The sequence below is a fragment of the Oryctolagus cuniculus genome, chromosome 2, assembly GCF_051225735.1.
Source record: "Oryctolagus cuniculus isolate XC-2025 breed Fujian yellow rabbit chromosome 2, ASM5122573v1, whole genome shotgun sequence".
NCBI lineage: Eukaryota > Metazoa > Chordata > Mammalia > Lagomorpha > Leporidae > Oryctolagus > Oryctolagus cuniculus.
The window spans coordinates 136,475,189-136,491,418 of NC_142868.1; the positions used below are offsets into that span (position 1 = coordinate 136,475,189).

Genomic DNA, 16,230 nt, shown 5'->3' on the forward strand with positions numbered 1-16,230 from the left:
CATACCAATTGAAAATAATAGGAAAAAAATTTCAAGAAAACAGACCCAAGAACACATTGAGAAACTTGGTGGGTGATAAAGGTGGCATTTCAAAACATAGGGAAAAGATTACTCAAAACATAGCATTGTTTATACCAAAGAACAATGCTTCAGAGTGAAGTTAAATCCCTGCCTTATTCACCAAACAAAAGATTGAGAGACTTGTCTGTGTACAAATGTTAAATATCTGTAAGTCAAAAACTACTGTTTGGTAAGATAAAACTGGCAAAAATGATTTACCACACATATGACAGGGCAAAGGTTAATAGCCATATACATACAGAACTCTCACAAAACAATGACAGACAGACATACCAGAAGAAATTTGGACCAAGAGCACAACTGGGAATTTATAATATATAGTATATGATTTTACAGAATGTATGTACCATAGCATATATGCTTATTAATGAATATGAAACTATTTATTTGTGATTTTTCATGATTAAAGTATTTTCAAATTTGCATTGGTCAACTTCACAAGGTATCAATGAAGTGAAAATTAAGGCAATAGGAGGTACTATCTTCACTCAAATTAACATTTTTTCAATATTATTATTTTACCCTGTGTTTAAAAAGATGCAGCAAAATAAGCTCATGAACGATTAGGGATTGGAGATTAGTCTAGCCTTTTCAAGGGTAGTTTCAATGTAGACTGTAAGCTTTAAAAATGTTAAAGTCCTTTGACATGATAATTTCAAATATTTATCCCTGAATTGCACAAAGAACTAGCTACAAAAACATTCATTGCAAAGTAAGTTGTTCATGATGTAGAAAAATTAGAATATATGCAGGGGCCTGAGCTGTGGTGCAGCAGGTTAACGCCCTGGCCTGAAGCACCAGCATCCCATATGGGTGCTGATTCTAGTCCCAGCTGCTCCTCTTCCGATCCAGCTCTCTGCTGTGGCCTGGGAAAGCAGTAGAAGATGGCCCAAGTCCTTGGGCCCCTGCACCCGCATGGGAGACCCAGAAGAAGCTCCTGGCTTCGGATCTGTGCAGCTCTGGCTGATGTGGCCAACTGGGGAGTGAACCAGAGGATGGAAGACCTCTCTCTTTCTCTGCCTCTCCTCTCTCTGTGTAATTCTGACTTTCAAATAAATAAATAAATCTTTTTAAAAAAAAAGAAATACGTACATTTTCACCATTAACTAGTTGTATAGAAGAAGCATATTTAATAACGTGAAATTATATCTATGTTACATTGTCAAGGGGCAGAAAGCAACTTTCAGAATAATTTTTTTTTTTTGACAGGCAGAGTTAGACAGTGAGAGAGAGAGAGAGAAAGGTCTTCCTTTCCGTTGGTTCACCCCCCAAATGGCCACAACAGCCGGCGTGCTGCAGCCGGAGCACTGCGCTGATCTGAAGCCAGGAGCCAGGTGCTTCCTCCTGGTCTCCCATGCGGGTGCAGGGCCCAAGCACTTGGGCCATCCTCCACTGCACTCCCGGGTCACAGCAGAGAGCTGGACTGGAAGAGGAGCAACCGGGACAGAATCCGGCGCCCCAACCGGGACTAGAACCCAGGGTGCCGGCACTGCAGGCAGAGGATTAGCCAAGTGAGCTGCGGCGTCAGCCTGAATAATTTGTTTTTAACGTATATGTGTGTACATAGCCCCACATGTGCACATGCGTGCCTGTATATACACACACGTACACATGTGTATAAAGAAAGGGCTCATGTACATTCTTGTCTGAAGGAATGGGCATGGGGTAACTTCATGAGTAAATTACGTATTCTATTTTCACATTATTGAAAATTTTATAAAACAGCAATGGATTACTTTTTAATAGGCCAACAAAGTCAGTTTCAAAATAAAAACTTCTAGAGCTTGGTCGCTGAACATGAAACTCAGGGGACGGCGTGGCCATGGCCACCAGCGTTACCCAAAGGAGAGAATTAAGCTCTTACAGCCGCTCAACGGGTATCCCGCCTCCCGAGGGAGGGCCTTTACCCATGGAAATGGTCTCCCCTCTTCAGAGGGGCGAGGCAGATGGAGGCTGGACAAAAGACAGCACAGGGCTCGGGGGTGGAACCGTGGAACATACCTTCAATTTCTCCTCCAGGCGCAGAGACCTTCGACATACTCAGGTAGGTGGTGGCCACGATGTCATTGTGAGTGAGGCGGTCCCTAGAGCAAGGGGGCAGAGGGGGCCTGAACACGGACAGGAACCACAGGCCACAGCCCACCCAGGAAGGAAGTGGCCTCGGCATCACACTTCGGGTGCACTACCAAGGCCTGCTAACCCCAGAGATGAGAGAGACCGGCAGAAAGCTTGCTCACGACCCCCTGTTGCCTCTCACCAACCCCGAGCATCCCACCAGCCAACCAGCAGTGGGCCACTGACGCAGGCCTGTGAGCACAGCTGCAGGAGGTCGGGCAGGCACCCAGAGGCAGGCGGCAAGGGCAGGGGAGCCAGATTCCCAGTCCTGGGGAGAACCAAGGCCAGGAGCTGAAGCCATACCCACATCAAGGGGAAAACCTCACAACCAAGGAGAAACCACCTCCAAGGCCAAGGTCTTCAACTGAGCAAACGCACACTCGCTTTCTGTGTCTGGCTTGACCGTGACAAAGTACTCTTCACCTACTTTTACCTAGAAAAGGCTCTCATGCTGCCTTAAGAAAAAAGCACTTTTCTCTCCCCATCGTCTCTGTTGAGGACACTGAGGCTCCAAGCTGTTAAGGTCCCTGCCCGGGCCCAGCCACCGGGGGAGGTGCAGAGCTGGGGCCTGAAGCCCTGGTGTGCGGAATCCCACACTTGCACCACAGCCCCAGGGCACAACACGGCCTATCTTGCTTCCCCTCCCTAACCAGCCCAGAGGACGATGGGCAGGAGCCCAAGGAGACCAACTGCCAGGTTAACCCACCGGCCAGCAGCGTCTCAGGCAGAACCCCCCACACCCACACAGCTGCCTCCTCCAACAACGGCAACAGTGACTATTCACCGAGTGCCTACTAAGAGCCAAGCAGGACCCTGAAATCAAGTGACAGCTGGCTTAATCCTCACATCAGCTCCATCAGGTAGGAACTGCAGTGAGCCCCGATTTCAGACGGGGAAGGTTCTCGGGTGCCTTTCCCTCTGCTCAACTCCCGTGAGGCCCTCTCCCTACTCTCCCCCTGCTCGGAACACCTGGCCACAGGCAGCCTCAGGTACTAGTGCACTCAGCCCCCCGGAAACATCACGCCTGGGCATGGGGACTTGATTCTTCTAAATCCTAACCCAAGAGTTACCCTAACCTGTTCTGCTCCCTCACTTCCTCTTTTCTCAGAGACTCAGAGAAGTGATTAAGCTTAGATTTTAAAGCTTTCCTTCAGGGGCTCCGTGCTGTGGTGTAGCAGGTAACACCACTGCCTGTCATGCAAGCACCCCATATGGACATCGGTTCGAGTCCTGGCTGCTCCGGTTCCCATCCAGCTCCCTGCTAATGGCCTAGGAAAAGGAGCGGAAAATGGCCCAAGTGTTTGGGCCCCTGCACCCACGTGGGAGACCTACATGAAGTTCCTGGCTTCAGCCTGGTCTAGGGCTGGCCACTGTGGCCACCTGGTGAGTGAACCAGCAGACGGGAAGCTCACTCTGTTGCTGTAACTCTTTTAATATAAATAAGTCTTTTTTTAAAAAAAAGTTTTCTTTTAGGACAGGGGCTACAAAAAGTGAATCGTCAGCTCAGATCTTCATCTTGTGTCCTAGGGAACAATGTTAGTTAAGAACTGGAAAGTAAAAATTCCCAGGAACATCTCACAATGAGGTGATCAACCCCAGACACCAGATAGATGCTGGCATGTTCACCCTGCCTTCACGTCCAATCCATAGGGGAAAAACCACGGCTGGTTCTGACCTCTGACCTTCTCTGAATCAGAGGGAAGCCGGGAGAACGGGAAGGCAGAGGTTTTGTTTCTGTGGGGGGAGGGATGGTTTGGGGATTCTGTCTGTCTGTCTTCCAGGGAAAGAGGAATTTTGCTAAAGAATTAAGCGGAGATGAAGTTACAGGGAAAGGCCCTGTGGATCAGATGGCATCCAGTGGCGTCCCGGGGGCCCAGGTGACAACACGAGTGCACCTGGGCTTTTTGGAGAGAGGGCTCCTCTGCACAGGAGCACACGATGACAGCATGCTCTCTAGCCACAAGCTGGGTTTTTGGGGCTTGGGGTTGCTTTTGGAAAATACAGCAAGTCTGAAAATAGACTCACAATAAAAACACCACTTCAACCCAAACCCCAGACGCAGCCCCCAGATTCCGTAATGTGTTTGGATTGTACAGTATGCCCGTGCCTCTGCCACGGCTCACAGAGACTTGCGCCAGGCACAACCGCAACACACAGGCCAATCGTACCCACACGCGTCCACGTGCACAGGCACGCATGGCCGAGCGCCCCCAGGCCACACCACACGCACGCCACAAGCTGCCACGAGGAGATCGTCCCAGGGACAGCAAGTCCATCCTGCCCCCCCTTCCCCCCAAAACCGCTTCCCCGCGGCACAGAGCCGTGGTCATGGCCCTCGAGCCTCCCCCGCGCTGGCCTCCTGGCTGCGCCCTTCCCTCCTAATTCTCACAAGCTGTTTGCTTTAGGCCTGGGGAACTGGCACACACTTTGCTGGCTCTGTGGTCTGGGGGTTTTTCCCTCGTCTCTCATTATCCTCCTGGCTGGGGGTGCCACGGGCCTGGGCCCAAAGGAGAACACGCTGGGGAACTGCACGGCCAAGACTCTTCGGGGGCAGAGAAAGGACAGCGTCGCTTTCTGGAATGCCTGGTGCCTGAGGATCGCACTGTGGACCCCTAACACCCCCCAACACCAAGGGTGGCAGAGAGACACCCCACGCAGCAGATATGAGCACAGCTTTCAGAGCCATAGGCCTGGGTTCAAGTCTGGTCTGGAAAGCCCTTCAGCCACCACCCAGTCACTTCCTCTCTCCTGAGCCACTTCCACCTCCGTGGAGCAGTAGCATCAGGCCCCCGCGTCTCGGGTCAGATGTGTTCGTACTCGTAAAGAGCTTGCTGTACACGGGGCCTGGCACGCAGTGCTGCTCGGCAGGTGTTAGCTACCATTATGTTTCTAATAGGCCATCTTCCTCACCTGCTGTCCCCTACTTGGGCAGGCTGGTAGATCTCCCCAGACTGGGGACCCGTATGTCCCCTTACCAGCCCCAGGGCAAGCATAGCCACACTCCCAGAAGCTCTGCTCCTTGCAGCCTCCTTCCATGGGCCTCCAATCCTCTACTCGCCCCAACCTCCTCCAGGAAGCCTGCCCAGCCCCTCCCAGCTTCAGAGATGGATTCCTCACGAGCCCACCGGACCACGCACTCCCCACCTGCCTTTAGCACAGACCCTACCTCCTAGCGCAGGGCAGTGAGCAAGCCTCCTAGGAACCATCTCCTCAGCCCCACCTCCTCTGAAGCCTCCTCTCACCACCAGCAGACTGAGAAGAACCACACTGAGCAAGCCAGCCCCTCGGAAGACCCCTGGACACATGACTCACCAGTCCATGACGCGAATCCTCATTTTCTCACACATGGAGGGAAACTGAGGGAAGAGAAGCGAGTTACAGCAGAGCCCTTTCAACAAAGGCAGCACCCCCTCCTCTAAGCAGGAGTCCAGGACATAGGTGGGGTGCTGGGGAGCCAGGCAACCCTAAACCTTGCAAAGCCCAGCGCCTCAGGGCCTCCTGGGGTGGGGGCAGGGCAGGGGCAGGGCAAGGCTCACCATGGCAGGCAGCGTGATGCTCTGGTTCCACTGAGGGTTGGCTGTCTTCTCCAGGATCTTGCTGCAGAGCTAGGAGGCGCAGAGGACGGGGGATGGAGGCTCTTGGGGGTCTCTGGGCTCCCTCAGGAACATCCAAACCAGCCAGTGGCCACTCTGCCATGCTGGTTGCCCTTACAGCTAGGGCCTGGGAGCCCCATGCAGTAGGCTGGGGCACAGCAGAGACAACGCTCAATGGAAGGTCGGACCCAGGGCCAAGGGGCGAGCAGGGCTGGGGAGAGTTGTCCAAACACCTGAGGCCTTCTGCCCTGAAAGCACAGCTCTGGCTGGATGTTCCTGGCTCCAACCCCCACTGTGGCTGTGACCCTAAGCAGCGGCCTGGGGCCTGACTGGCTTTCCCAAAGGCCCAGACCTCAGACCTCAGGAGATCAGAGACAGGGAAGGGGAGAACAGAGGGCCAGGCCACACACCTGCATCTGAGAGTCAAAGAGAATTCAGTGAAGATGCAAACCCCATAAGCACAGACTGTCTCAGACCAGCACTGCCCTAAACACTGGGCTTCTCACAAACAAATGACCCAGCAGGAGTGGAAACCAGACCTAAGGCAGTGACTCATGGGCCAACACTGCCCTTGGAGTTGGGGGGAGGGGGCCCCAGGATCCACACATGGGGTGGCAGGGAAAGGCCACGTTTCAGATATATGGATCCTGGTGGGTTTCATGTTCCTCACAAAACAGTAACAGCTTTTTCAGAGCATTTGCTGTGGACCTCGCACCATGCTAAGTACTTCATGTGTGTTAAACGACTTACTTCAGGAATCTCAGGCCCATCCCCACCCACCCAGTGCTGGCCCCTGCCCCCACTGCTGTAGAAAAGGAGCACAGGCAAAAGTGCATGTACCTGGGGCCAGGGCCAGGTGCCAGGATTTGGCTCTTGTGCTCGCAACGTGAAGAGGAAAGGAGAGAAAGATCAATCACCCCTTGGAGCAATGGCAAAGACTAGAACAGAGTATTCATGGGATGGAGACACGACAGGGTGTGAAGCATATAAAATGATGCTCAACCTCAGTCAATAAATGAAACACAAGTAAAACTAATGGGAGACCATTCCTTATAAAGTAGATTCATAAAATTCTCTAAAGTCCGACAACTCATTGTCAGCGAGGCCATTGGAAGTAGGAACTTTGGTATTTCACTAGTAGGAAAAATAGTTTGACCCTCCAGGAGACAAACAACCACTAGTCATTGACAATGCACATTCCCTTAGACCTACTGCTTCTCTCTAGACACTTCGCCTGCAGAAATACCTATACGTGCGCAGGATGGCCTACATGTGAGGTTATTCAGTGCAGCATGGCTTGAACTAGCAAGGATCCAACAATAGAGAAAGAGCCACCAGGGGTCCAACAATAGAGAAAAGTTAGACAAATGGTGATCCAGTCACACAGTGGAATTCTCTGCAGCTTTAAAGAAGAATGAGGATCACTCTGCACACAGATATGAAGCAATCTCTAAGTTCTATTATCAAGTAGAAATAATAAGATACAGAGTGAGTATACTATGCAACCATTTGTGTTAAAAGGGTAAAAGAGAATCTATAGCCATAATTGCTTGCATGTGTGTAGTGAAAAATGATACACATTAACTGCAGTGGTCTTCTTTGCAAAGGAGGAAGTGATTCTGGCCACTCCACTTCCAATCCAGCTTTTCTGGTAGCAACATGCATTTCTGCCACCCTCATGTCACCCATGGACATGAACCCTGGACTGAGTTCCAATCTCCCTGCTTTGGCCTGTCCCAGGCTTGGTTGTTACAGGCATCTGGGAAGTGAATTCCAAGTGGAAAAAAATCAATCTCTTATTTTCATCGAATATGTATGTGTATATATATAATATGTATATATATGTGTGTGTGTGTGTGTTTGTACACACACACACATGCTGGGGAACACCAGAGCTCAGCAGGGAACCTGCTGGGACTGCAGCAGACAGGGAGGAACAAAGCCAGCCAACAGCTGAGATGTAGGCCCAGTGACTGGGTGCAGGGGCGATCTGCACTGCAGGGGAAAGGGGGGCACACGGGCACGCCTCTGCAGAGCCCATCTGTGCGGGTGCCCAATGAGAGCAGTCCTTGCTACAGGAGAAGTCCATACTCCTGTAAGGAGAGCTCCCTGGGGAGCTTGCAGACAGTGGCAGTGATTCAGAGAAGGAACCCACAGCAAGTTCCCCCAGAGCACAGACCCCAGAGCACAGGCTGCGGCAGGTGGCACCATCCTGAAAAAGGACTTGCTGCCCCAGAGGACAGGGGCCCCTGAATAGACCCACCCACTTCCACTACACTAGACAAAAAAGTAAGCAAGACAACTGTAACTTCACAGATCCAGCTAGACCTAGCTAGCCACGGAGCTCACAAGGGACAGGTTGTCATCCTCCCCCAGCCACCCTGGAAGTCCCTGGCTGTCCCTGGGACCATGCACACCAGGACTCCCAGCCAGGGTTCCTGTGATCCCAGTACAGTCTGCCCACTGCTCCTGGAAGCTGTGCAAGCCGTCGGGACCATCCTCAGTATTGTGTGAGAATCTGCCTGCCGGCAGCCCCGGTGCTACCTAGGTGATGTCAGGCAGCAACCTGGAGCCTGCATGCCCCACGTACCTTGGCACCAGCCCAGGTTCGCAGCCCTCACACACAGTCCAAGGGTTTGCACAAAACTGGGAAATTAATGCATGATATGGATGAGAATTTCAGCAAAGAAGGATCTTGAAAAGAACCAAACCAAACTGGATCAAGCAAAAGAAAGAACATCTGAACTTCAAGCAGTCAGACAAAAGAGGGGGAAAAAAGAATAAGAGAATGAAGACAGCAACTGTGATCTGTGGGGCACATGGAAATTCCTGAGGGAAAGAGGAATAAAGGCAAAAACAAAAACAAAACAAAAAGAAACCCATTCAATGAAATAGTTGGAAACTTCACATATGGAGAAAAATGTGGACATTAGCACCCCAAATGACCAGAAGAGATCATGGCATCAGGCATGACTAGTAAAGATCTCCACCATTCTCAGAAGCACAGCACAGAGAATTCTAAAATCTGTAAGAGAAACGCACCCTTGGGGCTGGCACTGTGCCATAGTGGGTAAATCCTCCATCTGCAGTGCTGGCATCCCTTATGGGCACTGGTTTGAATGCTGGCTGCTCCACTTCCGATCCAGCTCCCTACTATGGCCTGGAAAATCAGTGGAAGATGGCCCAAGTCCTTGGATCCCTATACCTGTATGGGAGACCTGGAAGAAGCTCCTGGCTTCAGATCAGCCCAGCTCCAGTGGTTGCAGCCATTTGGGGAGTGAGCCAGCAGACAGATCTCTTTCTCTGCCTCTCCCTCTCTGTGACTCTGCCTTTCAATTAAACAGATAAATCTTTAGAGAGAGAAAGAGAGAAGCACTCAGTAACTTTTAAGGAAACTCCCATTAGATTAACAAATTTTTCTTCAGAAATCTTACAGGCCAGGAGGAAATGGAATAATACATTCCAAGTTCTGAAAGAAAACCATGAAGTTATCACTCAGAAATTAAGGAGAAATAAAGTCCTTACAAGACATGAAAAACACTCAAGGAATCAATACCAGACAAGACTTTAAAAAGATGCCTAAGTGTGTCCTACATAAACAAAGAAAAAGAGTTATACCATGAAAATGTATGAAACTATAAAGCCCACTACAAAAAATGATATTCAAAACAAACTAAAGGGGGCCAGCATTGTAGCACAGTCAGTCAAGCTGTCTGTGTCCGAGTGCCAGTCCAAGTCCCATCTGCCCCACTTCTGATCCAGCTCCCTGCTGACATGCCTCGGAAAGCAGTGGATGCTGGGCCAAGGATTTGGGTCCCTGCCACCCATGTGGGAGACCTTGATTGGAATTCCCAGCTCCTGGCTTCAGCCTGGCCCAGCTCAAGCTGTTACAGCAGTTGGAAGATCTGTCTCTCTGCCTTTCAAATCAATACATCTTTAAAAAGGGCAAGGGGGGATTAAAAAGTTCCTTGGAACTAACAACAATGGAAACATAACATAGCAAAATTTATGGGATATAGAAAAAACAGTGCTAAGAGGGAAATTTATGACAATAAGAATCCACATCAAAAAAGTTAGGTATCAAATAAACAATCTAACAATGTATCTCAAGCACATAGGAAAAACAAGAACAAACTAAACCCATAGTCAGAAGGAAATAAAAATCAGAACTAAATTGAAACTAAGAAAAGCCAAGGGTTAATAAAATATTTTTAAGAATTAACAAAATGTATAAGGCTTCAGCTAGACTGAAAGAGAGTGAGAGACCAAATTAATAAAATAAGAGAGGAGAGGCTGGCATCACAGCACAGCATTGTAAGCTACTTCTTGGGACGTCCACACCCCATACTGAGTTCTGGCTCTTCCATTTCCTATCTAACTCCCTACAAATATGCCTGGAAGGGGGCTGGCACTGTGGCACAGTGGGTTAAGCCACCACCTGCAGACTGGCATCCCATACGGGTTCCAGTTCGAGTCTGGGCTGCTCCGCTTCTGATCCAGCTCTCTGCTAGTGACCTGGGAAAGCAGATGGCCCAAGTACTTGGGCCCCTGCACCCATGTGGGAGACCTAGAAGAAACTCCTGGCTCCAGCCTGGCCCAGCCCCAGCCATTGCAGCCATTTGGGGAGTGAACCAGTAAATTGAAAAATCTGTGCCTCTCCAACTCTGCCTCTCATATAAACAAATCTATTTCTTAAAAAAAAGAAAAAAATACAAATGGCCAACCAATCTATGAAAAAGTGCCAAATATCATTAGCCATCAGGGAAATGCAAATCAAAACCACAATGAAGTATCATCTTACTCCAATGGAATGGCTATTCTCAGACAAAATAAAGAGAAAAAAGCTGGTCAGGATACGGACAAAGGGACTCTTGGCAGGAATGCAAATTAGTACAGTCATTGAGGAGAATATGGGAGTTCCTCAACCAAACCAACCAGGGGAAGGTGTTCAGTGCAGCAGTTACAAGGCCCACATCCCATATCAGAGTGCTCCTCCACTTCTGACCCAGCTTCCTGCTAACGGCTACTCTGGGAGGCCCCAGGGGATGGCTCAGGTGGTTAAGTCAACCACCTGGAAGAAACCTGGATGGGGTTCCAGGCTCCTGGCTTTGGCCTGGGCCAGCCCTGGCTCCTACAGGCATCTAGGGGAGTGAACCAGCAGATGGAAGCTCCGCCTTTCAAATAAAATGATAAATATTCTGTAAAACACAAAGAACAGACATACCATATGACCCAGCTATCCCACTGCTGGGTACCTATCCAAAGAAAATGAGCTCAGCAGAAGGAAGAGATCCCTGTACTCCCATGTTCTTTGCAGCATTGTCCCCAACATCCAAGAGACAGTCAGCCTATGTATCCATCAATGAACAGATAAAAAGAAAATGCAGTGTATACAGACGATGGAACATTATCCAAACAATAAAAAAGGAAGTCCTGCCATTTGCAGCAAAGCGGATGGAACTAGAGAAGATTTTATTAAGAGAAATGAGCCAGCAGATGGCTCATAGACCACACGTTCTCTCTCGTGTGGAAGTGAAGTCTTGAACACACATACACATTTATGTGGTAGAGACTTGCACATTCCAGCATTTGGCAGCACAGGGGGTGCCTATGGCTCCAATTGATGTATTACATTCTATATAACAAACTAGAACAGAAGAGCAGGTTGGCTCCAAACACAAAGAAAAGATAAGGAAACAGAAAGGCTGGTAGAGTTGACCTATGCTGTGAATATATAAAAATATCCCATAATACCCCTCAAAATGTGCAAGTATTACATTTTAATCCAAATTTTAAAAACAACCTCTAAATAACCTAAGAAAATACTAGACAACAGAGGCATTTACCAAACGGCACAGAGTCGATTCCCACTACTCATGGGAGCTGTGATCTATAGTTACTGTGAGGGCTGACTTAGTGGATGCCAAGTCACTGTGCCTGCAAAACAAAGGGCTGAATTCCTGCCAGCCTCCGCCACGACACTTTTGCCAACTTATCAATGCCCAGCCTCACTCTATCGGCTTCTGTCGAGGGGCAGCTTGATTACGTAGAGTTGTCCATGAACCCGGGACCTGCCAGCAGCACTGTGACTCACACCCGGACCACACACACACACACACACACCTGTTCTCTCCCCACGGTGCCTACAAACATCAGACACCTCAGCACTATGCCTGCGATACATTTTAAGCAGAGAAGTCACCACAAAGAGGCACAAACATTAGAAAAATGAGGCACTAAATAGACAGAGAAAAGGACACTTACTCGCAGCACAAGATCTGAGGCAAGGAGGCAGGGTATCATCTCGCCAGGCAACACGCCCGGCAGGGCACTCAGCTCACCCCCCACTCTGCATGTGCCCACAGACGACCAGGAGAGTGACGCCAGTGCAGACTCACAAAATACAAACAAATCTGACCAAGCAGGCACACTCCAAACACCAAGTCTGGGGATAACGAAGATCAACTGTATTCGGAATCCAATTTTTTTTTTCAGGGGATGGGGAAAGGAGAGCTGGGGGAATGTCAGGGATAGAGAAGACATTCTTGAAGCAAATATACATGAGTGTTAATAACTGTTCACAGTTGTCTCCGAGATGGTGTGGGATACAGAAATATCATGAGGCTTTTTCCTTTTGTTCAAAGAAAAAGAATTTTTTTTACAGTCAATGGGTTTTTTATAGAACTCTGAAAAAGTGTGCATACCTCCTGCCCTGTTCAACAAGAACCTTCCCTTATCTTCCCCAATAACTTGAAGTTTGTGCACGTGCACCCATACACCCTCCCAGTTCCTTAGGAGCTCAGCCACACCAAGTACAGTTGACATCTAGGATAACAGCACCACCAAGTGTCCACAAGAGGAAAGGCAGACGATCAGGCTGGGGTGGATGCAGATGAGGTGGCGCAGGGAGGTGGCTCAGGGCAGGGCCCACACACCAATAGAGGAAGCTGACCAGGCTGAAGCCACCAGGGGGGAGGGTTCAGCTGCGCCTTCACTACCAACTCATTCTTCAACTACCCTCCACCACCTTGGAGAGGGACCACGGGGGGGTGGGGCTTCTGGCTTGATGTCAGCTGCCAGTCAGCTATGTCCAATCCTTTTACTCTCCTAGGTCCCTCCCTAAACAGCTTCCTGGGAAAACACCTGGGGCCAGCCCAGAGCACCGAGAGGACCCAGGGATCCCAAAGGTGCTGGCCAGAGCCCCGGGGGAGCAGCAGGGCCCCCATGGCTCTGAGACTTCCCACCAAGGAAGCAGTGACCGTGAAGGAAGTCGGCCTGCGGTCCAGCCACCATCAGAGCGTCCTGACGGGCTGGGAATGAGGAATGAGACCAACCTCAGGACCTGGCTTCCCCTACCTGCCCACTGGGAACATCGACCTCTGTCCTCAGACCAGGAACTGCCCAACCCACTGCTTCGTGTCCACATGCATCCTGCCTGGCCCCTCCCGAGGCCAGGAACAGGGCATCGACCCTGACCCAACCCAAACGTACACTTGGGTGAGGGTCTGCCAGGAGCATTTACACCTAGCAGGAGTGAGCTTCAACTCCCGCACTAGACCATGTGCTCAGGACAGAGGAGCCGGTCAGCTACAAGACGATCCTGACATCACACACACAATGACCGATCTTGATGCACTACACTGATAGAAACTGAGGTCCCGAGGACTACTCAGAGGGGGACCAAGCTCTTAAGAAAAATGCCAGCTACTCAAGAGAGAAGGAATGATGGTGAGGAAAAAAAAAATCACCATTTTGTATCTCCAAGTAAATGACTGATTCGGGCGAGGAGGGCTGACTAGGCAAGAGGTTCCTGAGAAGCAGGGTATCTACACTGTGCCAGGCGTCTCCCACAGGTTTCCTGCTCGTTACAACGGGGTGGACGCTCCCCGGGCAGGGATCTGGGGACAGCGCCTTGGCCAGCTGCGCAGATGACTGTCGCCAGTGACGGGACCGCCTGGCGCCTGACTGGAGTGCTTCCTGTCAGCTGCAGTATCACACGCAGAACCTCGCCTGTGCTGCGTCCTTGTAACTCTGCCTTTCCTTTTTGTTTTGAGAGAGGAGACAGAGAAGGGAGACAGATAAACCGACACAGAGACAGATCCATCTGCTGGTTCACTCCCTAAATGGCTCCGACAGCCAGGAGCCTGGAACTCCATCTGGGTCTCCTACATGGGTTCAGGGACTCAAGCACTTGGGCCACCTTCCACTGCCTTCGCAGTCACACCAACAGGGAGCCAAACTGGAAGTGGAGCAGCCAGGACTTGAACCTGGCTCATATAGGATGCTGGTGTCACAGGCAGCTGCTTAACCAGCCACGCCACAACACCAGCTGCACATGTGTTATACATTCTTACCCAAATCCTTCACCTGAATCTAATCAAGTCTCTAGCCCTGAATTCCAGAGTATAAGAAATACAGAAGCCTGAGGAAAAAAAAAAAAACACACCACCAGAAGGAAACACTCAGAAAAGAGCAGCACTTGGACAAGCAGGCTGAACTCTTCAAAAGCGTGATGCCAAGGAGAGAGAAAAATGGAGGCTGGGGGAGGGGCGGGTGTTGCGTGGGCTCAGAGGGGAGGCATGGGCCTTCGAACGTTTGATGTGGGGAGGGAGAGAGGGAGGGGTCAAGGCAGCCTCTGATGGGGACTCCTGGGGAAGAAGGGCAGCTGAGGCAGGGAAAAGGACTCCTTCAGAGGCAGAGAGGCCGTAGGTGGGGCTGCTCAGAGGGCTGGGGTCAAAGGGAGGGGTCAAGGCTAAGGTGAGCTGCGGGGAGTCCTTGGCAGAGAGGCGATGGCCACAGCCTGGGAGAGCCCATGGGGCAGACACAGATGCTGGGGGCTCCCGCCTGCATGCAGAGGGGCTGGGGCAGAAGCTGGGCTCTCAGGAAGAGGGGGCTGTCCCAGTGAGCGACCCCGAGGGGGCCTGCTAGAACGGTCCTTCTCGGCCCAACTCCTGCCACAGCTTCTCAAAACCCCATCACTGTGGGACAGGCATTTGGCACAGTGGTGAAGATGCCACTTGGGACACCCGCATATTGCAGTGCTTGGGTTTAAGTCCTGGCACTGCTTCCGATTCCAGCTTCACTTCAATGCACACCCTGGGAGGCAGCAGGTACTGGGGTCCCTGACACCCACATGGGAAACCTGGATCAAGTTCCAGGCTCCGGGCCTTAGGCCTGGCCAAGTCCTGGCCATTGCAGACATTTGGGGAATGAACCAGTGGATGAACAACCTTTCTTTTGCCTTTGAAATAAACAATAAATGTTTAAAATCATCATCATCATGTGTTTAATCATACTATGTGAGGGGAGTGTTCCTTTCTTTATGCCTTCACAACTGGCTTCCATGCGACTCCTCAGTTTTCCCTGAATATCCCTCCATCTGCTCACTGTGGGTGTCTGTCCCCTCCGAGTCACTGCATGGCCGTGTCAGGGCACCTCAGGCTGATCTACCCACGCTCATGTGCATGGCAGCCCCAGAGCACAGGCCTGATGGCGTATCCCATGCATGTACACGGATCAGCGTGGGCACATGTGTCCCTGCCGGGGGTGGGGGCGAGCCTGACACCCGTCCCTGGGGGCCCCCGGCCATCCCCTCCCACCCCTCACTCCTTACCATTTTCCCTGCAAAGCTGATCTCCATGAAGGGGTCCACCAAGTTCTTCTTGTTACTGTCAAAGCCGAAGATCTGCTTCACGTTGTCCAGCACGGCGTCGTCCACTGGGGAGGAGACGCCAGTCACTGCCTGCCTGCTGTGCCATCTCCGAACCCCAGCCGTGCCCTCAGCGGCTCCCCTCCTATGCGGGCTCAGCCCAGCAGCCCGAGCACCGCACCGGCAGCTTCCTTCCCCGGCCCGCAGGCGGCTTGCTCTTCCGTTCACTCTGCTCGGAGCCTCTCAGAAAGGCCCTCCGGTTGACCGACTGGAAGCCTGCACTGCTGAGCGCAGGGAACGACCCAGGCAGGGCCAGAGGTTGTGATAATGCCTCATTACTGAGGCCTGGCCCACAGGTTCCTCTGTAGCCATGAGCTCAGTGGCTTCCTTAAGATTAACCAACAAGTCAATTCTGTTTTGTAAACAAAGTTTCTAGTCTGTGCTGCTCCAGACCAATTACTTTACTGAATCAGCCCATTATTTACATATAACTGCATAGGGACAGGTGTTTGTAGGCGCCCTTGTGTTATGTTTACACAGATGCGAGACAGGAGGGGGACAGTTAAGGATTCTGTGCCCGCTGATGTTGACATGAACATAATAGCTAACAAGTGGCAAATACTTCAGTTCTGTTCACCCAACTATTTTGTTTTTATTTATATTTAAATAATATTGCAGAGAATAAAACGCAAAGTTCCTTCTCCTAAGGAGGAGCTGGTACTTGTATCTCCCCACGGCCCTCTGGGAGAGCGCCAGCCTCTCTTCTACACAGTTGTAATCAATAAACACAGG

General features: G+C 50.8%; 1 protein-coding gene across 27 annotated transcripts in view; it reads right to left on the minus strand.

Moving 5' to 3' along the window:
- DYSF (dysferlin) overlaps window positions 1-16,230 on the minus strand; it is a 189,747-nt gene that overhangs the window by 118,265 nt on the left and 55,252 nt on the right. For all 27 annotated transcript variants that reach the window (XM_002709783.6, XM_002709780.6, XM_002709778.6 and 24 more), the window contains 4 exons: window positions 15,403-15,506; window positions 5,733-5,801; window positions 5,509-5,552; window positions 2,083-2,165 (listed from right to left, as the gene is read on the minus strand). In XM_002709783.6, coding sequence (XP_002709829.2) covers window positions 2,083-2,165; window positions 5,509-5,552; window positions 5,733-5,801; window positions 15,403-15,506 — 300 coding nt within the window. The remainder of the gene's footprint in view (window positions 1-2,082; window positions 2,166-5,508; window positions 5,553-5,732; window positions 5,802-15,402; window positions 15,507-16,230) is intronic.